Here is a 25,513-nt window from a genome sequence, read left to right as displayed (position 1 = left end):
TCTGTCTGTATCATGGTTTGCTTTGCAAAGGTCGGAGTAATGTTTTCTTCTATTCTTGTTCTTTTCCCCATTTCTTTTAAATTCTATGATTGTAACATAAGTAACGTTACGGTAATCTCAGTTAACTTTTACTAGAGAATCAATGTAAAATAAATACCAGTATGTTGCTCAACATGAACCCTAATATTTCAAAACTGCCATTTGGAAAATAAAAAACTGCCATATGAAATTTATCCAACAGGACAATGGGAAATATTGAAGATTTTTTGTTTTTAAGAGGGGGATTAACTAGGTTACATTTGTGTTTTAGGTGAAAGACTTGAGATATCTCAAAAAATTGCCGTGAAGTTCATCTTTTTTAAGAAATGTGACCATGTGGTGTAACAACTGCTTTCAAGTTGAACTTGAGTAAATGAAACTACTGAGCCAACATTTCGAAAGGAGGATAAGCTTAAAAACCAAAAGTTTGTGAAGTGCTACAGAATGATACACATTAGGAGGTCATTTGTATTTGGAGACCACCTTCCTAAAAAGTCTCGTTTCTGGATAGCCAGTCTTGTTTCCCATCAGAGTATTAACTGGAGACCTGCTTTCAGTGCCTGTCCGCCCGGGCACCTGTCTGCGTGTTACTACTCCCTTAGCACCGGATGGCAGGTCCAGGGCCGCCACCCCCTTGAGCCATGGGCTCTCTGCCCCCTTTCAGATTTGCTCTCTCCACTAGCAGTCATCCTTGTAAACGGAAATCTAAGATTTAGTGTTGTACATACTTTTAAATGATCCTTTTTGATGGGGCTCTCTTTATTGTTTCAGGTTGAATGCATTTGGGAACTTGGTGCATAAATTTGCATGACTCCTCACTCCTTTCTAGACCTGTCGTTGGACTCAAGCCAGCATGGCTCACACCACAAAGGTTAACGGCTGTGCCTCAGGTAACTGTGTTCTGGAGTGTGTGTGTGTGTGTGTGTGTGTGTGTGTGTGTGTGTGTGTGTGTGTATGTATCTATGTTCGAACCAATTTCTAATTTCTCTTTCACTAAATCGGTAGATAACAGCAAGTTGCCTAGATAACTAGAATTTCAAAGCGATTTTCTATCCATTAAAATTGGGGGAGGCATTGTTTTGATTTTTAATCTCTTAGAGAATTTGCTTTTATCTTTAAAGTCTTTATGTACAGAAATCAGTGAGGTAAATTATTACCTAAGTCAATTCTATTGAAGTGTTGAAAGATAAATGTAAAACCCTGAATGCTGATGCATGTGTAATGTATACTCCCCTGGTACTTCTTTATGAGGGATTGAAGGATAGGAGAGGAAATGAGTTTGGATGCTTAAAACCAGTCCCTAGTATCTACTCCTGAGCAGTTGTGTTTGATGTTGCTGCACAAAGGGAAAGGGAGGGGACAAAAGAAGGGTATGTTCTCCAAAGTGACTTTCCCAGGGGAATATGCAGCAAGCCATGTTCTGAATCAGAAAGATTCACATTCTACTTCTCACCGTGGTTACAGTGGAAACCTATATAGTTTGCCTATCCCAATATTGCTTATATGAAATTTGGGGGGAATTTATAGAGCAAATGCAGTATGTAAACTGTAAAACAAAGAGGGGTCCTTTTACAGGTAACAGCAGAAAGAAGAGGCCTGAAGTGGGCACATCCAGCCCATGTATGTGACTTTTTTCCCCCCAAAGCAATCATTATTTTATTGTAGTCGGCAGACAATATTACATTAGTTTCAGGTGTACAAATTAGTGATTCAACGTTTATACATCTTACGATGTGCTCACCACACTGTCTAGTAACCATCTGTCGCTGTGCAAATTTGTCACTGTTATTGACTATTTCCCCTTCACCTTTTTTACCCATCTCTCCACCCCATACTGCTCCCACCCGTCTGGCATCCATCAGTTTCTTCCTTATTTGTATAAGTCTGTTTCTTGTCTTGATTTTTTTTTTAAATTCCACATATAAGTGAAATCATGCTGTGTTTTTCTTTCTTTGACTTCTTTCACTTAGCCTAATACCCTCTGGGTCCATCTATGTGGTTGCAAGTAGGGGAGGGGTTTCATTCCTTTTTATTGATGCGTAATATTTCATTGTCTATATGTACCGTATCTTCATTACCCATTCATCTATTGACAGACACCTCAGTTGCTTCCATATCTTGGCTATTGTAAATAATGTTGCAGTGAACATAGGGGAGCGTGTATCTTTTCAAATTAGTGTTTTCCCTTTTTTTGTAAATCCCCGAAAGTGGAATTGCTGGGTCATATGGTAGTTCTATTTTAGTTTTTGAGAATCTCCATAATGTTTTCCACAGTGGCTGCTCCAATTTCTGGTCCCTCCAGCAGTACACCTCTCGTCAACACTTGTTACTTATTGACTTTTTGGTCTGAGGTGGAACTCATTGTGATTTTCATTTTCATTTCCCTGACGATTAGTGATGTTGAGCATCTTTCATATGTCTGTTGGCCATCTGTACGTCCTCTTCGGAGAACTGTCTCTTCAGGCTCTCGGCCCATGTTTTAAAAGGATTGCTTATTTTTTCATTATTGAGTTGTGTGAGTTCCTTACATGTTTTGGATATCAACCTCTTACCGGCTATATCATTTGTGAATATATCCTCCTGTTCCGTAGGTTGTCTTCTTGTTCTGTTGATTTCCTTTGCTGTGCAGAAGCTTCTTAGATGAAGTCCCATTTGTTTATTTTTGCTTTTGTTTACCTTGCTCGTGGAGACATACCCAAAAATATGTTACTAAGACTGATATCAAATAGTTTACTGCCTATGTTTTCTTCTAGGAGTTTTGTGGGTTTAGGTCTTACAATTAAGTCCTTAGTCTGTTTTGAGTTTTATTTTTGTATGCGGTATACATATGTGACTTTTTATTCCAGCAATCCGAGCTGGAAGTATCCGCTCTGGCAAGAATGCTTAGTTTGCCGAAAACCAAACCCAAATAAAGTCAGTTGTTTATTTTGCCCATTCTTTTGCTTGTCCTTTCTACTGCCCAACTTCTTGGGACTTCTCTAAATTTTGCTCAGGACTGCTGTCAGCAATAAATATGAATGACAGTATCTAACATGTAATGAACACTATAGTGACCAAGATGCTTTGCCTGCATTATCATACTTAATCCTCGAAGGGACGCTGTGCGATTACACTGTTCTCATTATCACCAGCTCTATCGTCCCTGTGTAGTAGCTCTGCGAAGCTCAGTAAGTTACCTAAGTGAAGTGAGAAAAGTCAGGATTATTACTGGTTTCTCTAGTGAAATATTTGATAAGGAAGGAGACTGAAACATGTGGAATTTCTTTCTTTTTTTTCCTTTTAATGTAGGGTTGGTGGGGGAGTGTAGCTCCGGGGCGATGCCTTCTCTGAGGAATCCAGAGCCCTGGGAATGTGGGTGGGGGTGGATGGGGTGGTAGAGGGTGGAGGGTGGGGGTCCATTGTGAAATTTCTTGAGAGTTGTGGGCAGGTTTCAATCTAGTGATGCTGATGCTGTTATCTTCCTTCCCTTCCTTCCCTGCCCTCACTTCCATTCCCAGGCTCAGAGGAAGGTGGGGCTTGGAGTTGGGGGAGGGGAGGGGAGGGGAGGGGGAATTCCAACCTCCACCCTCTGGAGTCTCTGACAATATCTGTCTTCAAGGGTTTAGACATCTACTCCATTTGTCCCTAATTCATTGTCCAACTTGACTTCTCCTGAGATTTCTCTTTTCTCTTGTTCCCGAAATCTGACAATCCAGCTATAAACTTTCCTCTTCCTCTGTATCCTGCCTATGGGCCTGGGCACTGAGTTTGAATGCGAAGGAAAGCTCTCTAATGCGGCTTCTGGGTTTCAGGGTATGGATTGTTCATGTACACAGGGAAGGCTTTTGTTTATTCTCGTCACCATGACCTCAGCAAGCCTGTAAGCAAATCTGATTAGAGGCTCAGTCCTACATAATTACTTTAATCACACTTACAGCTATCAAAATATATATACATTGTATCTGCCATATACATGGCAGCACATATATATATATGATGCTCAGTATAGAACATTTAAAAATATAGATGTATAGCATTGTCTAAAAAAATAAAGCAGGAATTACTAGTAGTAATTTCATATAGTCTTTAAATTTTATATACAGGGTGTCCCCCCAAAAATGTATATACAGTGTATACTTTAACAGCGAATGTCTCAATTTTGAAAATGAAATATATTTTAATAAACACTGCCTTTATAATTATTCTAAGTTTGTGTATACATTTTTTTGGGAACACCCTATATTTCACATAGCTAAGATTGTGCTTATAAAAATAATTTTACCTTTTCCTTTCCCATTTTGTATTATAAAACAAATACCCACTGTTGTTGGTTGTTTTTTCAGGCAAATTCAAACAATGCAAAAGTGTATGCTCGTTATAAATTTACTATTTTGAAATGAAATTTACAGGCCTCAGATTAAGATGGGATGAAGAGGGCTTTATGGCAGCTAGTGAAGGCCTGTTACTAATCTTTCCCCTGAGAAAAAGATAAATTATTAGGGTAGTTTAGTAGGAGTTTTAAATGTGGAGTAATTGGTATGATTTTTATTTTTATTTTCCAAAGATACAGTGTAATATTAAATATGTACTTACCCTAGATGTGTTATGCTCAAAAGGGGTCCCCCCCCCCCAACCCCTGAAAAACCACTGCTTTGGGCTCCATAGAACTTGAGAAGAAATCCCATGAGATGTTGGGGTCAGGGCACTGGCAAAAGAAACACTGTTCATGGTTTTAAGAATAAAACAAAAAAAAGTAGAGCAGCTGAAAAAAACACCACCTGGCCACACCGCGCCCTCGGCTGCAAAGCCATCTGATGACTGATCACCCCACGTTCAGGTCCCTGCTTAGCGTTGCAATTGGGTAAGGGACGAGTCACAAGTCCTTTTATATTCTGACTTCCCCAGTGTGTCCTTCAGTTAGATTGGATAAAAGGTGCTGATTTGAAAGTAAGAGCAGTTAATTAATACTGTAATTTGTAAAATTTATTAGGATCCATTTCCAACATGCAAAATGGGTAGAGGTTAGTTACATAGCAAGCACCCATGCCCATACCACCTCGCTTAATCAATATGGATAATATCACTCAGCACCTGCCACGTGCCAGGCATTGTTCTGTGCACTGGGGGCACAGCAATGAGCAAAACAGGCAGAAAGAATCTTATCTTCGAGGGGAAGTTGAGGTTTTCTGCGGACAGAGTCTGTAAAAGTATTTTGCTTACCTGAAACTCAAATTTAACTGCGTGTCCTCTGTTTGTTTGCTGAGCCTGGAAACCTGACCTGTTGCATCTTTTTCCTTCCTGCCCACCCTGTCACTGTCAGTGTGACCTCCTTTTCACTAGATCCTTCATCGGATTTCTGATGACTGACGCAGTTTTGTTTTTATTAATTTTAAACATTGTATTGTGGTATCACTAAGAGTACCCTAAAGGCATTTTTTTAAAAATGTATTCTTATTAATTTCAGAGAGGAAGGGAGAGGGAGAGAGAGAGAGAGAAACATCAATGATGAGAGCGAATCATTGATGGGCTGCCTCCTGCACGCCCCCTACCAGGGATCGGGCCTGCATCTCGGGCATGTGCCCTTGGCCGGAATCGAACCCAGGACCCTTCAGTCAGCAGGCCTATGCTCTATCCACTGAGCCAAACCAGCTAGGGCCCTAATGCCATTTTTTAACGTGATGAGAATGAGCATCATAATGGATTATGACTGTCCTCTTTATAGCTAATTAGGAAGTACATGGGGGAGGGGGCGGGTCTTTGGTTAGGAAAATTGCTGTATTTCTGCAGATTTTTCAGATGGGGACAGTCCACTTTTCCCCAAGTTTCTGAATCATGTTGTAAACTGGAGGCACTGATTGATACCTCTCTAAACACTAATTAATGTTGTGAAATGTTAATTAAGAGTTTAGAATCTCTGCAGAAGCCAAATAATAAGTAGCTTATTTGTCAGATGAAGATAATAATACCCGTCCTGCCTACTTCACAGGATTGTTGTGAGAAAAAAAAAAATGAAACAATAGCCATAAAAAACACTTTTTTAAGATGCAAGGTGCAGGTCCGATGTCAGAGGACATCACTGCCCCCCTGCTGCCTCTGCCGTGCGCTCCTGATCTAATAAACACCCGGGCAGGTGCCATCGTGCCAGGGTTGCTGTGGCACTGGGGCAGGAACTGTGCTGCTGTCCTGAGTCCAGCAGTTACAGGAAACAAGTAGAGGAGCGCTATGGAGCGGTTTTTTCTGCCTGCCGTCACCATCTTTTATTTTTGCGAATACTTGCCTTTACTAGTTTACTTGCCGTTTTGCCCTCTTTTGCTGTTTCTCTTTCACAGCCTAAATATATACATTTCCCCCCCCCCCCCCCGAGACAGATAACATTATTTACTTATTCAAGTCTTTATTGAATTGCATGAAAATGCAGCTGTCATTTTAAATTAATAGAATACATTTCATACGTGAGCCTGTCAGTTACTCGGCTCCAGGCTTTGTCTCCACGCTGATCTTCAAGGAGGTACAAAGGCCACTGGTACCCCCGGTCACTCAGAGCCAGAGGCTCCTGGCAGCGCAGGTGGAGCGCCTGCAGCCCACTCTCGGTTGTGCAAATATTTTTTCTGGGCAGGAGTATTTCTCAAACAGAACTCTGAGCCCACTGCGGTGACCCTGACAGCAGGAACTGCCTGCTGTTTGTCAAGTGCAAGACCAGTTTGCACTGACTGGTCTGGCTGGAACCACCCTGGTGTTTTCTGAGGCCACCTGTGGAGAGAGTCTCCGGCCACAGCAGAGGTGGTGTGTTCTCCGCGGCGGGTCCCCGGCGTGTCGTCCGCCTTGGCGCTGGTTCAGAGGCAGAGGGTGAGCTGATTAGAAACCGGGGCTGCTTCGGCTGGTGGGTAGCTGGCATGACCTTCCGGGGTCTCCTGTGCAAAAGGATCCAATGTGTGTTGCTACTTGTGCTTTGCATTCTCCCGTCGGCGGTGTGTTCAGTGGCGTATTGGGAGCGCTGAGCGGGTGGAACAAAAACCTGTGAGAGCTAGAGGAGGGAGGGGGTCTTTTAGATTCTACCTGTCCAATCTCCCTGCCCGACTTTTAGGTGACAAAACACGACTTGTCCAGCTCACACAGTTAATGGCTAAGCCAGACGTTCAATATGGAGAGTCTCTTTTCTTTGCTTACGGCATTCCATTGACATTAAAATCAGAACTGTGGTGTCCGCGAAGTTCTGATTAAACAGATCCAGGGGGAAGTATGTAATTTCAGAAAATGTATAAAACCCAGAAGTAGCATGGTTAAGAATAAAATGTCCTTCCTGATAGGGGTTATGTTGCTAAGTTATTTTCTCTTAGTGTGAATTATTTTAGAGAGGGAAATTAAAATATATCTAATATCTTATATGCATTTAATAATTGAATTTAGTTAGATTGTGCATTTCAACTTTAAAAGAAACTGTTCGTTGTTCATTTATTGAAGGCTAATTTCACACTGACGTTTATCAATGGGATAATTCATTTTCTCGCAGTGATGGTGGATGAGAAGACAGTTACATTTTTTAGGTAAAAAGCTGTTATCCTTGAATCTCCTAGCGGTGGAAATGCTGAGACTACCTACAAACAGGAGACCTGGGTTTCGGTGCCCTGCCTGTCTGGTTAAACAAAACCCCAGGATGCATGCAGCCCCTTCAGAGGTTCTCAAGGGTCCTTGCCTGCTCGGAGCTTGCCTGTTTACAGGGCTTGGGTTTTCATTAAGCCATAGGCCAGCTTCACCTAATATGCTTTCTTGCTCCAAACCTTGATCGAGTCGTAATGGGTTAAGCATCTGATTTCAGGCAGGTGATTATCTCTCCAGCCAGGCGGAGGCAGGTACTTCCAGCGAGTGTAGGGAGTATAGGAAGGGTAGGGTGCCGGGCAAAGATACCCTCTGGTTGGAGACATCTTCCTAGATGCTTGGTGGGTGCCAACAAGAAAGAAAAAAACCCCAAATGAAAACCCCACAGGGAGGTCCACTGTGTTGAGGACTTGAGCTGCTGCTGTCACTCTAAGCTTGCATCGTGGGGCAAAGGATTAGAAGAGCCCTTCCTCCAAGGACGTGCGTGTCCTGTGCCTGCTCACCCACAGACTTCCCATCGTGAGTATTGGCGTTGGCTTCGGATTGTGCACTTCCCCTCTTTCTTGAAGGACTTGGGTGAGCCAGCTCAGCCCGTCAGAGTGTAACTCACCAGCTTCCTTTCCCAGGGTTTGCGTTCTTCCTGTGAGCTGGATAATTCCAGCTCATCTCCTCTGTGTCGTTTCTGAGAAAGGTTTGTGTGGGCCCAGGGAATGAGTGACTGAAGCGCTCAGTTTCTGCTCAGGGGTCCTTTTCTGTTTTTTTTTTAAAAAAAGCTGTTTGTTTTGATCTGGCATGAAAAATACTAGCAGAGTTCCCAAATTCAGAGGAGTAGTGAATTCTTGCTCTTTTCTGGCAACAGATTTTAATTAAAATTGCATTGAGGAGACTTCTCTAATAAAAACCTCAAGGAAGACCCAGCCAGGAAATCAGATTTGATAAGAGCCATTCCAACACGTCTCGAAATTCTAATTAAAAATAAATTGGTGTTTCCCTTTTTCCTCTCCTGGCTTCTCTGCGGGATGTTTTCGGAGTGAGCTGTAACTGGCTTACTCATTTCCATATGCTTTAGGACTATGCTCATGTTTTAGAGGCAAAGCCTGGTTCTGCTTTGGGGTTGTAGTTCACTGTGAAGCCTGAAAATGAGAAGTTTTTAAACTGTGCGGCCCATTTGTATATATAACCTTTGTGATCTCACAACTTAAAAATAATAAGCAAGTTGCTATTTTGAGGATTTGGGGGGAAAAAAAATTGTGACTAGATTTCTAATCCTAGCAGTTCTGGGAGCAAGCCATGGCTGAAAATTCAGGTTAAATAATATTCTATAATATTCAGAAGGCCTTTCTAACCAACAGGTAGAAAAGCAGAACTGTTGACATGTGGGAGAGCTGGGCCGAGGGACACGTTGTTGGAGTCATGGGGTTTGTTCTTATCCTGAAAGTTAAACCTTTGTACCACTCTTGCTCCGTCCTGTTTGTGACAAGCCCCGTTTGAGTGGTCCATGACATTTCTCCCAGCTGGATCAAAGGTTGTGGCCATGGTTGCAATTTGACATGTGAATCCTTACTTTATTAAGGAGCTGGTACTAGAGCAATAGTTCATGGAAGTCATTAGCTATTAATAGTCACAAGTACTGAGATTATTTTAGGTTCTTTTTCACAATTTTACTTACTTGGAAAAGTTTTCTCTCGAAAGGGGTCTTTTATATTTTGGACGAGATTTCTGTTAGGTAGCATCAAGAGATAGTCATGCAATTCTCCAAATTTAGTCTCACAGTGTTTGGTTTAGTTGATAAATCCCATCAGCTTTGCAGATAAGTTTGGGAAAACATTGATTCAGCTTGTCCTACCCAATTTTCCCATCCCTGCCCATGTTCTGGTGCCCTTTCCTCTGGCATCTACCGCCCATCAGGCTAAGGCACTAGGAGTGTTTCTCTCCGGAAGGCACATTTAAGAGTCTCCTGGAAGAAGAAAGGGAGAATATTCCCAGACTAGAAATATAAAAGGGGGAGACAGATGTGACAGTTCTAATAATCCATAATCCAGCTGATTCATACCTTTAAAACCTTAGTCTGTGTGCATCAGCGCTGGCATTTTTATAACTAACACCCAAAATAGTTCACTCTCTCTCTCTCTCTGCTCTCAGTATCCCCCTCATCTCATTCCACATACCCTCCAAGGTACGGCAATTTTATTTCCTTTCCCCCAGCATTTCAGATCCAGTGGCTGGGATGCTTTATTCAGATCAGGAGCACACCAGGGACATGTTTTTGAGGCAGCCCGCTTGGCGTGGTCCCCTCCGACTGTGAGGACAAAGACGGGTTTGTCTTCTCTGGCCTGGCAGAGGAGGCAGAAGACCTGCCGGCTCCGTGCAGCATGAACCCTCACCGGGACTCCGCCCCTTCCAGGGGTGAATCAGCCTGATGAGACACTGGTTTTTATAGCACTCGGGGTGGAGACCTGGAAGTCTGTAGGCCGGGAGGGGAGGAGGGAATGGTTTGCATGTCAGACCAATGCAGCGGCAGCCTACAGGAAAACATTGCAAAACACCCAAGTCCTGTGCCACCAGATTTTTCCATTAGCACCACGCTTTCCACGTCTGCCCCAGGGACAGCTGTTTGGCCGTGTGAGGGGAAGCGGTCACATCACAAGCTCTGCCAGCCTGTCCCGTAAGGAATCCCAGCAGACCCTGAGCACTGCCTTCTGCACTCTCCTGCGTCACACACACACACACACACACACACACACACACACACACACTGTGTGATCTCTGAGGAAGGGTGCACAGACGTTCTGTGGGCACTAGGAAGCTGCTGGAACTTACGCCGCCTCTGGATACTGCTTTTAAGTGAAGAAACCCAAGACCAGAGCATCTTCAGAAAGGTAGAGGGGACCCAGAGTCGGGGCTTTCCCTCTGGGGTGTGATTCTTTGGTGGTCTGTCTTCTGGACACTTGGATGATGAAAAAGTAAACTTTCCAAATAGTGGTGCATTTAAATCGGGGCTTCCTTTGGGGACTCCCAGAAGGAATAACTCAGAACTCCGGAGAAATACTTCAGTTCAGCCAGTTCATTCATCCAGCAGCTGGCTTTTAAGTGACTGCACATACATGTGTGTGGCAGTAAAGGCAGCTGTTTCCCTCTTGTGGAACGCTCCAGTCCTCAGGGCCTGCAAAAGTTGGTCTGTCTTTGCCTCATTCTCACTGCTTTGTGATTTTGTTTTGCTAAGGATGGCTGGCAAGATTAAGGATCATTCAGCTTTCTATACTTTTGTTATTTTTTCTTTCTCTCCAACCATTTTATCTTTCACTCACTTTAATCTCTGTTCCCTTCTCTTAACTCTGAGCTGTTGGTTTTGGCCTTATTTTGATAGAATCCAGAGTCTATTTCTGTCTCTCCAGTCCTGGTGCGTGCAGAAATCATGGTGAGCCTTCCAAGCTTCCACGGCTCCAAGTAGCAAGACACCAGGTCTGCCCAAAGAGCTGTGAAAGAGGTGCGGTCCCCTGCACCCTCCCAGCTGCTGTCCCCCAGGCCCACTCTGTCCTGTTCCCCTCTCAGTGGCTTTGCTCAGAGCACTGTTCTCTTCCTCTGCACGTCTTTCCCTTACCTATTAATATAAGCCCTTCTTCTCCTTCACGACCTGCTTCTTCTCTTAACCTTTTCCAACAGGTGTTCTCAGATACTCCCAATGGAAAGTCACCCTTCCTCTTCCTTATTCCCAGGGAGCTTTGCACTCTATTAAGTAGTTGTCATCACTTGCTTTTAGGTAAGAGTTATGGTTGTGTACCTCAAGAATATGTAGGCTTCGAGGTCTTGTGAGGCAAGATTCCGTGTCATCTTCATCTTGGTGTGCCCATCGTGGCTTGCGTAGTGCTGAGCATAGAGTCACCATGCTCAGTGTTCGGCAGGTATTTGCAGCACACCGGCTTTGTGCTGGCATAATGCTGGGCATCTAATACAGAGCAAAATGCAGGACAGTGCCTACTTATGAATCTGGGGTTGAGCCCTGCCAGTTGCCAGTCTTATCTTGTTATGCCCTTTGCAGTGTTCTCCCCGCCTGAATGAGCAGGCGGCTCTCACTTTGTCACACACACGTGCTTGCTTTCTTCTTCCTCTGACTTAAGTGGAGGTCTTGGTATCTGCCTTCTTCCCATCACGTACTCTAGGGAGGCTTACAATGACAGTGTCTGTTAGATGCTTTGGGTTTCAGGGAGAGGTGACCTGATATAATGTGGTTGTCCAGGGAGGGTTATTGTCACAGGCCATTTGGAAAGTTCTTTCATGGCCTCTCTCCTTTCTCCTTTCTCTGCTTGTTAGCAACCCAACCAGGGAGAGAGGAGGTGGAACCCTGGCCGGTTTCTTTTGTCCCAGGCCTAGTATCTAGTCTGCTTTGGTGGCTGGTTGAAACTGGATGAGGACCTGAGTTGGTGACCTCTCAGGTGGGAGTGTGGCTGGTTGGTCTACCTTCCTTCTCCCACTGTTTTTGAGGAAGGTCTCTGCAGGTCTGACACCCCTTTGAGATGAGAAGAACTGTCCTTATCATCACTGATTATTTACAGCCTTCAAAGTCTTTGTGGCAATCTAATTTAAAGTTTTAATTCCCTCACTTGGTTTTGTGCTTCAGTTAATTTTGTCATTTGACCATTTTTTTTTAATTTTATTGATTTCAGAGAGGAAGGGAGAGAGAGAGAGAGAGAGAGAGAGAGAGAGAGAGAGAGAGAGAGAGAGAAACATCAGTGATGAGAGAATCATTGATCAGCTGCCTCCTGCATGACCCCTTCTGGAAATCAAGCTCACAACCCAGGCATGTGCCCTTGGCCGGAATCGAACCTGGGACCCTTCAGTCCTCTGAGCCAAACCAGCTAGGGCCGTTTGACTTTTTTAAATGTTGATTTTAAATCCGAAGATGAAAGCATATTGCGTGACAGTCTCTTGTTTAAATTGGATGAAAGTAATATTCCTGGGGCAACCCAGACTGAAAGGGAAGCCTAATGTGTATGAATTCATTGCGACTCCAGTGTTAAGGCTCACATACGTGTGGGGAAATGCACTTGGTTGAGTAGGGTATCATGAAGAAAGGACTTTTTCTGGCTTTTAAGATAGGCCCATCTTCCGCAGCATCCTCTTCCTAATTTCACTCTCCTGAGTGGAATGGCACACCTCCACGGGGCACACACCCTCCTCATGTTGACTGTGGCCTCTCCTGGGAAAATCTCCCCTTGCGTTCAGTTGTAGGAGCAGATCCTTCTAATCCCTGTCCCACACAGGAGGAGTCAGTCCTCTTCCAACACCCAGCACTGTTCACACCCCACGGGGCAAGAGAGAGCTGGGAGCCCTTGCTGGACCTGTCCTTGTAATCTCTTCAAGTCCTGACAGTCCCTTGGGTTTTGGTGGATGTGGGTGGAGAAGCAGCTGTGGTGACACGGAAAGGAACTACGCCCGCTTTTCTCCCTCACCGTGGTTTCCTTAGGCACCCAGCTTTTGGTGTCACACCCCATCACAGTCTGAGAAAAGATGGGTAAAGTAGCTCATACGGTATTTGAATTCTTTAGGGGTTGGGAAGAAGTCTCAAAGACTGCAGAAATAACTCAGGCCCCCTTTAAAAGTGATAACAGCATCTTGCCTTCAATCTGTTTCTTTTTAAGATGATTTCTTACAAGGTGGGCTTATAAATCAGGATTTTGCACATCAAGTTTACCTGTGAGAGAAATGGTGCAAGGGATCCTGGACTGTGGCTTTGATTGTTGCCTTTGTATTTATTTATTTATCTTTATTTTATATATATTTTTATAGCACCATTTACCCCCCCCCACCCCCCCGTGCCCTCTTTCACCTCCACCCACCCACCCCCGCAATCATTCCACTGTTGTCTGTATCCATGAGTTTTTTTTCTCTTTTAACATCTTAGTAGTAAAAGAGCTAAATTTAAATATAAGCAATTAAGTTAATATGCACCAGAATGAAAATTGTTTTTCTAATTTGTTATAGCTTGTTCCAACAAGGACTCTTGCAACATAAAATGAGAAAAAGTTGGCCACTTAGAAAGTGGGAAAAGAAAAGGGACGGGAACAGGAATGAAACTGGATCCCGAATAAATACCGGGAAGTCCTTGCTGGGTGCCACAGGGAGGCCTGGGAGCATGTTCTGTTTGACCAACTCAATGCTTTTTTAAAATTTGAATTAATTGCCCCCAATTTTTTTTTTACTTTATTATGTTATTTATTGATAAATATAGTTTCTCCCCCCCCCCCCATCAATTGTCAAAGTTTTTTAAATTAGGCAGTTTCATATAAAAATACCGATTTCTTCAGCTTCTCTTGAAAAGTCAAAAGATCTGACACATCACTGGGGTGTATTTCCATCGGTCCACAGGCAACGGGAGAGGACAGGGACTCTATGGTCCCCACCCCACCCACTCCCCCCCCCAGACCTCTTCCTTTCCGTTGCTGGCCTGGACTCTAAAGGTATTTGAACTTGTGATCTGGACTCTGAAGGTACTGGAATTGCTTGAAGGGCTGCCCCCAATTTGGCTCTCAGCTTCTTTTTAGCCTAAAGGAAGAGCACACTTGGCGTTTCAGATTTTGCTTGATTTCTAGCCCAGTTTCGCATCCCAGGCTGTGGCACAGACTCACCTGGGGAGCTTCTAAACTTGCTGATGCCTCTGGTCCCACCCCAGGAGATGCTGACTCATTGAGGTGGGAGTGGGAGGGTGACTCGGCATTTTTAGAAGCAGCCCAGGCCCTTTGATTGTGCAGCGGGGTTGAGAACTTGTGGCACTGACGTGCTTGCTCTGGGAGGTTCCAGCCTTGGCACCTTCACCTCGAATGGCAAAGGTGATGTTAGTCCCATCACCCATTGTCCTGCCTCAGCTGTAAAGTGAGGACCTGGGCTCAGAGTCCTTGACATTTTCATGCAGCTCTTTAAAAGGAAATACTCCAAGTTTGGCTCCTCACGAAGGAATTAAATTGACCGAATGCGTCCTGGGCACCTGCAGTGCCGGGGCACAGCTGTGGTTGAGATGAAAAGCACAAAGCTTCTGTACGTTTGTAGGAATGTAAGGTGTGTGCACAGATTGGAACAGGGGGAAAAACAAGCTACTCTGGGAGCCTGGCTGGAAGAGGAGGCTGGGAAGATGAGACAACTGCAGGCAGAACCAATATTTTAGCTGATCCTTGCAAACTAGAAATACTTTGTCCGAGAAGGTTTGGTGTAGGGCCGTGGTCGGCAAACTGCGGCTCGCGAGCCACATGCGGCTCTTTGGCCCCTTGAGTTTGGCTCTTCTTAAGCCTTAGGAGTACCCTAATTAACCTAATAACAATGTACCTACCTATATCATTTAAGTTTAAACAATTTGGCTCTCAAAAGAAATTTCAATCGTTGTACTGTTGATATTTGGCTCTGTTGACTAATGAGTTTGCCGACCACTGGACTGTGGGGTGTACATCAGAAGGGGAAGGAATGGTACAAGCAAAAGCATTGAAACACCATCCACCAGAAATGTCAGCTCCCCTCCCCTTCCCCAGCTTGCTTTGCCCTCTAAGGGCTACAGGAACGAATGTGCTTGGCGTGTGGCTTTTCAATGCAGTGTAGCATTAATACAGCAGTCGAGTAGACGGGAGCAGTGGAGTAGCAACATGGATGACATGAGTTTCACCTGTGAACTGCCGACAATCATAGGGTTGTTGTGAAGATTAAACGAGTTCCTATAAATGTCTGACACACTTGGAGCAGTGCGGTCAAGAAGAATTGTGCGCAGTGCATGGTGGGGAGAGATGGGGGCAAGGAGACTGTTGTGAGACTGATAACCCAGGTGCATTTGTGCTGTGGCTCTGAGACTGGGAAGGTGGTAAGAAATCAAGGAGAGGAGGGGGAAGGTAAATTCAGGACATGCCAGGATATATGCATCTTAAAATGTCCAGAATAGAATTCATTGTTACCAGTCAATACTTCATTTGATTTTGGCTTTATCTCTAGACCTGGGGTCAGGCCCTCTGGAGAAAGACCTTGATGCGGTAATCCTGTTAAGTAAGCGTAGAAGAAGCACAGGCTCAGGTATGCCTGCTTGCAGGCTCAGAACTCTGCAGCCACCCTCCTGGGAAGACTGTCAGTGCACTCCCTCAGCCAGCCGGGAAACACAGAAGCCTTTTATCTACGGCCCATTGCCCTTCTCACTGGGAGTCATCTTTTCTGCCTACACTCTACCTATCCGAGGAAAAGCCTTGAGTACGTCTTCATCCTCCCAGACTGCATTTGGCTTCTTCTTTTGTACATAAAGAGAGAGGAAAGGCAGACAGGTGTGCCTTTGTCACTACAATGGGAACCTTTGTGACTCTCCTATTTTTAATTCTATCAGAGGTCTAGAGACTTATTTGCATACAATGACTTTTTCTGCTAGACCTGCCTTCATAGAAGCACACATGCGAGATAATTACCTTCAACTGCTTTGGTAGAGTAAGCTCTATTCTTACCAGAACACAATATAAAAGAAAATAAAAACGTAGCAGGATTATTTTTGCTTTGCAGGATTAAGAAATACTACATTCTGTTGCTTTCCTCAGTTTAAGTCTTAAGAACAAGACTTTTGATATTAACATCTAGTTGGGACAATACTAATGTGACTAAATAATACCAAGCTTTCTTCAAAAGCACAGAGAAGAAAAATTACCTGTTAAAAGCAAATGATAAAACAAACCCGAGGATAGCTTTAAGGATGATGGATGTTTTCTACAACTGGATTGTGGTGTTAGATGCACAACGGTATATACTTTCACTAAAACTCACCGATCAGTACACTTAAAATGGGTGAGTTTTATGGTATGTAAATAGCTCCATAAAGTTTTCTGAAGTCCCCCAAAAACATAAGAATCGGCCTAACTCAGATCTCTGATGTTGGAGGTATTGGGTAACATAATTTGGAATTATTTGGACCCCGTATTTCAAAGTATCTGCCACTGGAAGCTTTGTTCTTGGCTTGTTATTTCCCTTTCAGTCAGTTTGTTTGTTTTGTGTAAAACAAACCTCAGCGAGTCCCACATCATCCTTAAAAAGTTTAATCTTTGTAGCTTCACACAGAAAAATGTCTGTGCCAAAGAGAATCCCTTGAAGTATCCAGCCCCCAGATGTGGGCTGGGAGAGTGGAAGGAGCAGATGAATGGAGTGATGCGGGCAGCGAGCGGACACTAAAACGGAACCAGTCAAACGAGGCAAATGCAGTGTGGGCGCTTGGAAACTGCGCCTTTCTCCTGTTTTGAACTTTACAAAGCAGGCCATTTAGAGCCATCCCTAATCTTCGGTAATCTCTGCTTTATTGTTTAGAACTGGCTTTGCTTGTTTGTCCTGTAGAGAAAATTCTGTAAATCTCTTCCTCTCGATTCACTTTTACCCAGTGTATTTAGGCATAGGTGACGAACGGTTTAAAAGAAACTTTTCTTTCTTATTTTTTAAAGGTGGTGAATTGAAGTAAAATCATTAGAGGGACATCATTCTTTCACTTTTTAAACAGAAACCAAAGGTTGCTCAAATATATGATCACCCTAAAACAGAATGCATTTTTAGGGGGAACGAATTCTGTGTCTTAGAAAGTCACATGGTCTAATCTGGGTAAAAATGTTTAAAGGAACAACAAAAAAAGGTTTGGGCGTGTGGTTTACGAATGGGAGTGTTTTTAGCCTTCAAATTGCATGCTGCATTAAATAAAAATACACCAAGGAAAGGAACCACTTGTCTCCAGCCCAGCCTGGGCTCAGCATTACACCGACTCATTTCCTTCATAAGAGGGTTGCTGAGCCAGGGCTCGGATTATAGCAGGGAGCCTTGCTCAGCCCTGGAGGCTTTGGTGGGGGAGTGTGTGTGTATAGGGGGGGGGGGCGGGGGGGGGCAGGGGGGGTTATGGAAACATTTGCTGCCTTTCTAAGTTCTTCCTAGAATGAGCAGGTCCACAGCTGCATTTCTAGGTTAGCGTTTCGTGTAGGATAGTTTGTTTGGAAACTCAGAAGGGGCATGGGAGAGAGAGGTCTGTCTTCACCGCTTGTGTTGTTAAGATCCTCCCTAGCAGTTTCGTTCGTGGGTAGTTTTTGCTGTCTCACTGACGCCCAGCGTCCTGGAATTAAACCCGTGGCCAGCAGGAGGCTGCTGGTTAGTCAGGAAATTCCAAATGGGTATAAATAAATTCTCGGCAGCCGCTCCTGGGCCCTTTGCCTGCCCATGTGGGTAGTCCCTTTAATGCCGAGGGAGGCATGCCTGAGACTTGGCTTCCTGCTTGCTGAAAATCAGTTATTTTGTTTCTGGGTGGGTAAGTAAGAAAGCTCCAATAAAGACCAGGAGGACAGAGCGCCGTTCCCGGTGGGGGTGGGTGGGATAGAAACGCAGGCTCCGTATGTCATGTAAAGTATTTGCTCCGGTTAACGAGCCGGGAAGGATCACTCAGAGCTTGATTTTTGGTTCAGTGAAAATTTCAGCTTTGTCTGGGGCTTTAACATAAAGCCATCATTGTTGCAGGAGTGAAAGGTTGTACTGTATGCTAAGGCTTGAGTTTTTGAGTTTATGGTTTAATTAAATTCCAGAGTTTCCCTTTTTGTTGCTAAATCCATTCTTGGCCATTTGTTTTCAGCTCGGTTTTTCTAATGGGAACTGCTCAGTGTGCTTTTAAAGCTGGTTTCTTTCTCTTATATAAACACTATAAAACAAAGTAAGGGCCGAGAGTCATACAGTTACTCCAGCCCCCCCCCCCCCCAACCCCTCCCCGGTTTGTGTCTGTTGTGTTAGAAAGGCCCTTTCTGTCCCAAAGTCCAGGTTTATGCTTCTTCTCAGCTCGTCAACAATCACCCTTTGAACTGGCACATTTTCCTCTTTATGCTTAGAGCAGCATTGTTATTTTATGTAAGTTTAAATTTTAACCCTCACCCCAGGATATGTTTATTGATTTAAAGAGAGAGGAAAGGAGAAAGAGAAGCATCAACCTTTTGCCTCCTGTATGCACCCCAACCTGGGATGGAACCCACAACCGAGGTATGTGCCCTGCTCTAGAGTCTAACCCACAACCTTTCGGTGTACGGGACAGCGCTCCAGCCAACTGTGCCACACCCGCCAGGAAGAGCAACGTGTTATTTTTAAAGAAAGTTGGGAGAATAGAATTTAGTTCCCGAGCTAGTTCTCTTGGATGCAGGCATGAACATCCGGGCTGTGTCTCAGCAATAGCTTTTTAAATTAGACAGTGGGCCTCGAAGAGCAACACTGCCTAAGCTGGCGAAGGGCAAGTTCTGAAGACTGGCATCTTGGCTACTTCAGACAGATTTGGGGTAAAGAGTCACTGCCTCTTGTGGTTGACACTGAACCCTGGAGATGAGGGCCACTGTGTAAGCCTCGGGGCCTCTGTAATAGAGTGCACCTTAGTGTAATGTCCCGGCCTCCTTAATGTCATGCACCCTTTATTAAGGCACAGCCCGTTCCATTCCCAGGAGCAGCAACTCTTTCCACTTCCTTCCCTCGCAACCGCTCACCTGCAGCCTGGCTTCTGGACGCCTCAGACACGCCCTGAGTAGAACCGGTGATACCGCCAAGGGAAGTGGGGAACCTGAGGTGGTGCCAGGGGTAGTGGTGCAACTGGAAAGGTGCTGCGAAATGGCCTGGGAAGAGAGCAAGGCCAGGGGCTCTGCCCGCCTGCACATCTGGTCTGACAGCTGCTGCAATTAACTTCTTTCCTCGCTCGATCACATAGCATGAGGTGTTAGGAAGTTTTGTGCAACGTGCAGTCAGAGTCACAGGCTGGAAGCAGCCTTTGGAAATCACCGAGTCCCACCAACCCCCTCATTTCACACATACAGACCTAACTGCGGCATGGAGCGATTCCAGATTCCTGCTTCCCCTTGCGTGTGTGTGGACTGGGAGATATTGACAGCTCCTGTTCTTGTGTTATGAAAAGAATTATACCTCCACCCTGGCCAGTGTTTCTCAGTGGTTAGAACATCAGCCTACAAACCAGTGGGTTGCAGGCTCGATTTCCCGGTCAAGGGCACATACCTTGGTTACAGGTTTGTTCCCCGTCCCTGGTTGGGGCCCATGCCAGAGGCAACCAATGGATGTGTCTCACATCAAAGTTTGTTTTTTTCTCTCTCCCTCTTCCTCCCTCCCTCCCTTTCATTCTCTCTAAAAATCAATGGGAAAAAATATTCTCAGGTGAGTGTTAACAACAATACGAAAAAGAATTATACCCCCCACCCCCTATTTAGGCAGCCATTCTGGCTGGATGGGAAGGTGCCCCTTGGGTCTAAGGCACACGCCTCTGCGTTGTGTTAAAGAACGCTTTACTCCTATGACTTTGGTAGAGGTATGAGAATGAGGTTGTTCAGAAACACCAGTGCCTCCCTTTGTCCTCTTACTGTGACAAGGAAATATTTTAACTCGGGCCATAATAATACGTTTAAAGGTTGGAGGACGTTTGCCTACTTCTTCTTAGTTTTATTTTGCCTCCTTCCAGTGCCTAATTGATGCTATAGCCTCGATCACTCTCTCTGCCTGACCAGCTCCAGCACCCCACTGTCCCTGAGCCTAGTGCAGCGATGGGCAAACTACGGCCCACGGGCCAGATCCGGCCCGTTCGGCTGTTCTATCCGGCCCACGGAGCCGAAAGAGCAAGGGTTCTCTTGCTCTCCCCTCCGCTCCTTCACCAGCAGCAGTGTTAACATGTATTAGTCCACACAAACACTCCATCCATGCTCTTGTTCCGACCCTCCGGTCCAGTTTAAGAACCCATTGTGGCCCTCGAGTCAAAAAGTTTGCCCACCCCTGGTAGTGTGTACCCTCGTGCACAGGCACAGTCTCCTGAAGGCCACGCGGCATCTCCCTCATCCACTCTGGGAAGCAGAAGCCAACTTAGACCTCAAGAGTTTAGTAAACCCAATTGATTTGGAATAAACATTTCAACACTTCAAACTGTACCTTCTCAGGAGGCCAGTAGCGGGGTGTAGGGCAGGGTGGAGGGAGGAGAGTTCTGGATCATCTTGGGATGCCAGGGCTATAAGCGTCACCAAACTACAGAGTGGTCCAATAATAGTGGACAGTAGGCATCCTTCTCCGTGGTCCACAGCAGGACTGCGAAGCAGGCCATTGTTTTTCCCAACTGCACCCCTGGGGTAGAATCTGTCTTGCCAACAGCTGGAAAGTGGCAAAGCCAGGATTCAAACTCAGGCAGCCTGGCCCTGGAGTGTCTGATTTTAATCATTACACTCTTTCTCCACCACACTTATTAATCGGTACATGCCTAGACATGGGAGTTTACATTTCAACAAACATTGAACATGCTGGGTGCCAATCACCATGCTATGCGGTAAGGGATAGAGAAATAAATACTGTGTGGTTCCTGCCCCCAAGATGCCTATAGTCTGTTAGGGGAAGGCAGTCATGTGCCTGCTAACTATAACACGTGTCCGTAAGTGTGGGCAAAGTTTTAGGAGAATGGAGGGAAGGAGGGACCCAGTTCTTCCGAGAACAGAGCAGTTGGAGGTAAGTGAAGACTTTACAAAGGATGGGCCCCAAGGTGGATACAGCCAATTCTGACAGGTGGCAGAGGCTGGGGAAGGGCGTGTGTGCTGGTAGAGGAAACAGGATTAGCAAAGGCAGATAGGCTTGCAAGTCGCTCCCGTGGACTGAGGCTCAGGGTGGGGAGGAAACGGGGAAGAGCTGGACTGGGGCTAAATCATTGAAGACTTTTAATGCCACAGAAAGGATCTTTCAGACTGCATTCTCTCTAAAGGGGCTCCTGGCACATCAGTCTGCAAGATTAATAATTGAGAAGCTCTACAAGTTTACAAGGATACCTCACACAAATGTAAAGTTCCTCAAAGAATACGTAATACTGGAGAGCAGAGACATCAGCCCATGTTTTGTTTGTTTGTTTTTTAAAAAGCTGCTTTTGTGACATCTGAGCAACAGTGGAGTGTTGGCTGTGCTCCCTGGTGACTGGCCGACTGCACTCACGTACCCCAGAGACGCTGCCGGCACAGTGAAGGCAGGTTTTACATGCAGGGCGGGGCAAATGGACGTTTACAGTTGTTCATGTGAGTGTGTGTGCCTTCACACACACACACTGATTGACATTGTTATTTTGATGCTCAAATTATCCCAGATTTGAACAGCAAGATCCCAAAAGACAGTTTCTGAGCCAAATAGATGCCTGACCTGTCTTTAAATAGCTGCTATGATTCAGATTCCCCAGTGGGTAACATTTTACCACATTTGCTCCATCGTTTCTGCATCTGTGTGTGCATACGTGCATGTGGTATATCTGTCACATCTCTTTGATCCCCTTCAATCTAGACAGGTCTCAGCCTAACCTTCCCTTTCTTCCATGACCGTGGCAGTTTAAAAAGAGACACCTGCTACTTTGTAGGATATTTTTTAAGTAGAATCCCATCAGTGTTCCTAGACTCAGGCCATGCCTTCCAAGCAGGAACACCACAGCCATGATGCTGTGCTCTTCTCAGAGCGTGACATCCGGGGCACATGATGCTATAGCCTCGATCACCCGGTCCAGGTGGTTATCCGTCAGCTTTCTATACTGAGAGTCACCACATTTCCCTTTGGGATTGATAAGTATTTTGTGGGGGAGGTGTTCTGAGGCCAAACCAATCAATATCTTCTCCTTAAGTAGGCCGTCTCTACCCACTAGCCTTAGTGTGCACTCATCATCCCTGCATGAATCAACCATTGTTATCATGGTTGTTAAACGGTGGTTTCTGTTTCCACAATTCCTTCATTATTTATTAGTTGGCACACTGCTGTATTTATTATAACGTTATCAACTCAAGATACCTAATTTGCTCACTGGGTTGTAATCTATTACTGTCGTTGACCATATTAGTTTCATGCTCAAATTATTCCACATTTGGACAGTGAAAGCCCAAAAGAGAGTTTCTAAGCCAAATAGACTCCCGACACTGTCTTAAATAGCTAACGCGACGTGCGCTGACGACCGAGAATAACAACTGGCAGGCAGCATATGTCGTCTGAGTTCTGGATCACACATGTAACGCAGACTGTCAGGGTCACCCACAGCAAGATCCTTGCAAGGCAGGCAGATAGGAACACTCAGGTGACTCCAGAGGGAAGCCACCTTGAAATTCAGCTGGCCAGAGGCCTCCTACTGGGTAGAAGTCTTAGCTGCCCCCCAGGCCCTGTCCTCTGCCTTTAGCCTTCCTTCCCTGATGGGTACGTCAGCCCTCGTCAGATGTGGGCAGAGGAGTAAGGACAAGGCCCGGGAGCACTAAGAGTTGGCAGCCGCCCCATTTTCTCTCCCTCCTCCACGGAGACACTTGCTGGCGGCCAGGGTCAGTGTTGTTTGCTTCACAGACATTTTCAGTCCCTGCTATTCCCATCCCAGTTTCAAATACGGAGCAAGTTTGCCCTCTGCCCCTCAACGTGCTCAATCAGAGCGCGCCTTCCCTAAAATGCCCCCTTGTCTTCCTTCCTGCCCTCACGCATGCCACACTTGTCCCTTCCCGATTAGGTTTATCATGCTTTAATGACCTTCAGAAAGGGAAATCTCATCACTTTGCTCTGCAGTGAGTCATCCTTTGGAAAAATATTTTCTTTTTTGTTGGCAGGACGAGGTCATGGACAGAGAGAGCCCTGAAGGACGAGTGCAAAGGCTGCTCCTGGGCTCCAGCTCGGCCCTGAGAATCTCAGGTGTCTCGGGCCTTCCCAGTCTCCCCTTCAGTATGTGGGGGAAGGTGTAGACCACACCACAGGGCATCCCAAATTCAGCCAGGCTGTACCTCCCGGTTATAACACTACGGCTAAAATCAATAAAACTCATGTGGTGCAAAGGAATTTGTGACACCTAGAGAAAAATTCATGGGGACTTGAACCATTTATGGAAAACCAAATGGAGGACACTGAAGAGAACCTTAATGCAAACTCCAGCACGTAGCCAGAGCAGTCTTATTAAAATGCAAATTTGATCATTGCTTAGAACCTTTCAATAGCCAACCAGTGCACTTAAGGGCCAAAAACCTGACTCCAGGGGCCCTGTGTGATGGGGGCCTTGTCCCCTCTCTGAATCACTGAGCGGGTTCCTTATTATCAGGCAAAGCCCCCTTTTCAATTCCTAGAAGTGGCAGGTTTTGTATATGCTGTTTCCTCTGCCTAGAATTTCTACCTGCACACTTTGCCTGGTGGACTCCAAAATACAGCACTGGCCAGCCCAGTGGGGTCCCTGCTCTCTCCTAGCATACCTCCTGTATTTTACTTTAACAGCACTTACCACAGTTGTTCTTTATTTCTGCAGCTGCTTGTCTGGCTACTCCTAAAGGTCGCAAGTTTGTCCAGGCAGGCTCTGTGTCCGATTTGCTTACCTCTTGGCAGTGTTTGGCACATGGAAGCTGCTTAATATTTCCTGAATGAAAGACTAAAACCATCTTGCAGTCTGATAATTGCATCTCCCCCGGATCGGCAATCCCTCTGTGGGGTGTGGGAATGGGTAGACTTAGAACGTGGAGCCAGTTTGGAAAGGGTAGTGATGGGAGACAGTGGAGGTGTAAGGAGAGTGTGCAGAATAAAGTCTGTGGAGACAGGTTAAAGAAGCAGAGATAAGATCAACTGTGAGAGGAAATCTTAAGATTTAGAGGGAGAAGCTAAATGGAGTTATGAAGAGTTATAACTATAAGAAATAATACCACATGATAAATTAGCCTTTTAAACAAACCATGCAGGTAGGGAACCTATGACATGTCAATTGACCTGGTATTTCCTAGGCACTTCCGGCATACACTTTTGCTTTCCTTAATGTTGTCATTTTATTTGCACAAAGCATTTAGATGCCTGAAACAGCTGCAACCCTAGCTGAGGTCCAGGTGAAATCAGGTAGGTAGGTAAACTCCATGGAACAGGGATGCAGGCTTCATAGAGCTGGTCCTCGCACCTAGTGGGTGCTCAGCATATGCGTGGATGATTGGATGGGTTTGTTGGCTGGGTGGGGTAAGAGCCCGTTTAAAAAGACTGGTTGGCACATGCAAGAGCAATATAGGAAAATCTCACCTGCCGCACATTATTTTAAAACTGAGTGAAGAACACTTACTTTGTCCCCCTTTTCATTGCGTGTTCTCTAACAGATGGAGTTTCTCACGTAGATTTGGTACAAGGAAACTCCTTGGTCTATAGGTCCTAATGCTAACAATGTCATCCGGGGAACTTTCCGGTTAAACCTGTTCACTAGGTCCTGTTCCTCATCTCTGTCTTCTTTATCCCACTGGTCCGTGTCTAGAAAAGTTGATTTGCTAACTCAGTTACTTTCACGCTGTGAGTAATTAACTTCATGGGAATTTATCTCGCTCACGGAGTCAACCTACTGGTGTTTCCCCCCTGCTTCTCAGCCTTAGCAGGTTTGGAGTGTTTTTTGACTGCTTCAAACAGCAAGATGCTTGCACTCTGCTGGTTTTAAATGTGGCAGCCTATGGCAATTATGTGATTCTCAGGACTGACTCAGCTCTTTAAGCCGAGTCCTCATGCTTCTTGTGAGAGGAGACGATACAGTTATGGGGATTAGCAGTGTTCTTCGGTTGCTCCAGTCAGGTAGAATAGCTGGCGGAGAAAAACACAGAGAGAGCGTGTGGAAGGTGGAAGTTGCAGCACATGGGCGTAATTATTTTTCATGGCGCCATTAGTCAGTAGTAATTGGGTCTGGAGTGTACAGCAGTGAGGCCAGAACAAAGTAGTCATTGTATCCTAATTAACAGCCAAAGTAATAATATCAAAGTCGTGTCCATTTAAAAGTCCACCAGGACACACTATTTCAGAACGGCCATTGTGGTCGAGTGTGTGGAAGACAGTTCAGTGTTTGCTTACTCAGTGGTGGCGTTTTATCACCCCGTCACTTGAACGTGAAGGGGGAGACCTGAAGCCCACAGCGGGC

At 45.2% G+C, this 25,513-nt stretch overlaps 1 protein-coding gene and 1 long non-coding RNA gene across 4 annotated transcripts in view; one reads left to right on the top strand and one right to left on the bottom strand.

The window, feature by feature from the left end:
* The window catches only part of KANK1 (KN motif and ankyrin repeat domains 1), a 192,992-nt gene that overhangs the window by 127,622 nt on the left and 39,857 nt on the right, over positions 1-25,513 (top strand). For 2 of the 3 annotated variants that reach the window (XM_059656816.1, XM_059656817.1), the window contains one exon: positions 811-929. In XM_059656816.1, the coding sequence (XP_059512799.1) occupies positions 893-929 (37 nt within the window). In that variant the 5' untranslated portion in view covers positions 811-892. Of the gene's footprint in view, positions 1-810; positions 930-10,104; positions 10,280-25,513 lie in introns of those variants that run through there. The other variant, XM_059656819.1, reaches the window with a different exon arrangement.
* LOC132211960 (uncharacterized) lies at positions 7,112-9,992 on the bottom strand. Its single transcript, XR_009447608.1, has 2 exons — positions 9,284-9,992; positions 7,112-8,366 (listed from the first exon to the last, which is right to left on the bottom strand). It is a non-coding gene; the product is annotated as an uncharacterized LOC132211960 (long non-coding RNA).

Source organism: Myotis daubentonii, chromosome 11, assembly GCF_963259705.1.
Source record: "Myotis daubentonii chromosome 11, mMyoDau2.1, whole genome shotgun sequence".
Lineage (NCBI taxonomy): Eukaryota > Metazoa > Chordata > Mammalia > Chiroptera > Vespertilionidae > Myotis > Myotis daubentonii.
The sequence above is the reverse complement of the archived record's forward strand: the minus strand, read 5'-3'. Positions and strand labels throughout refer to the sequence as shown.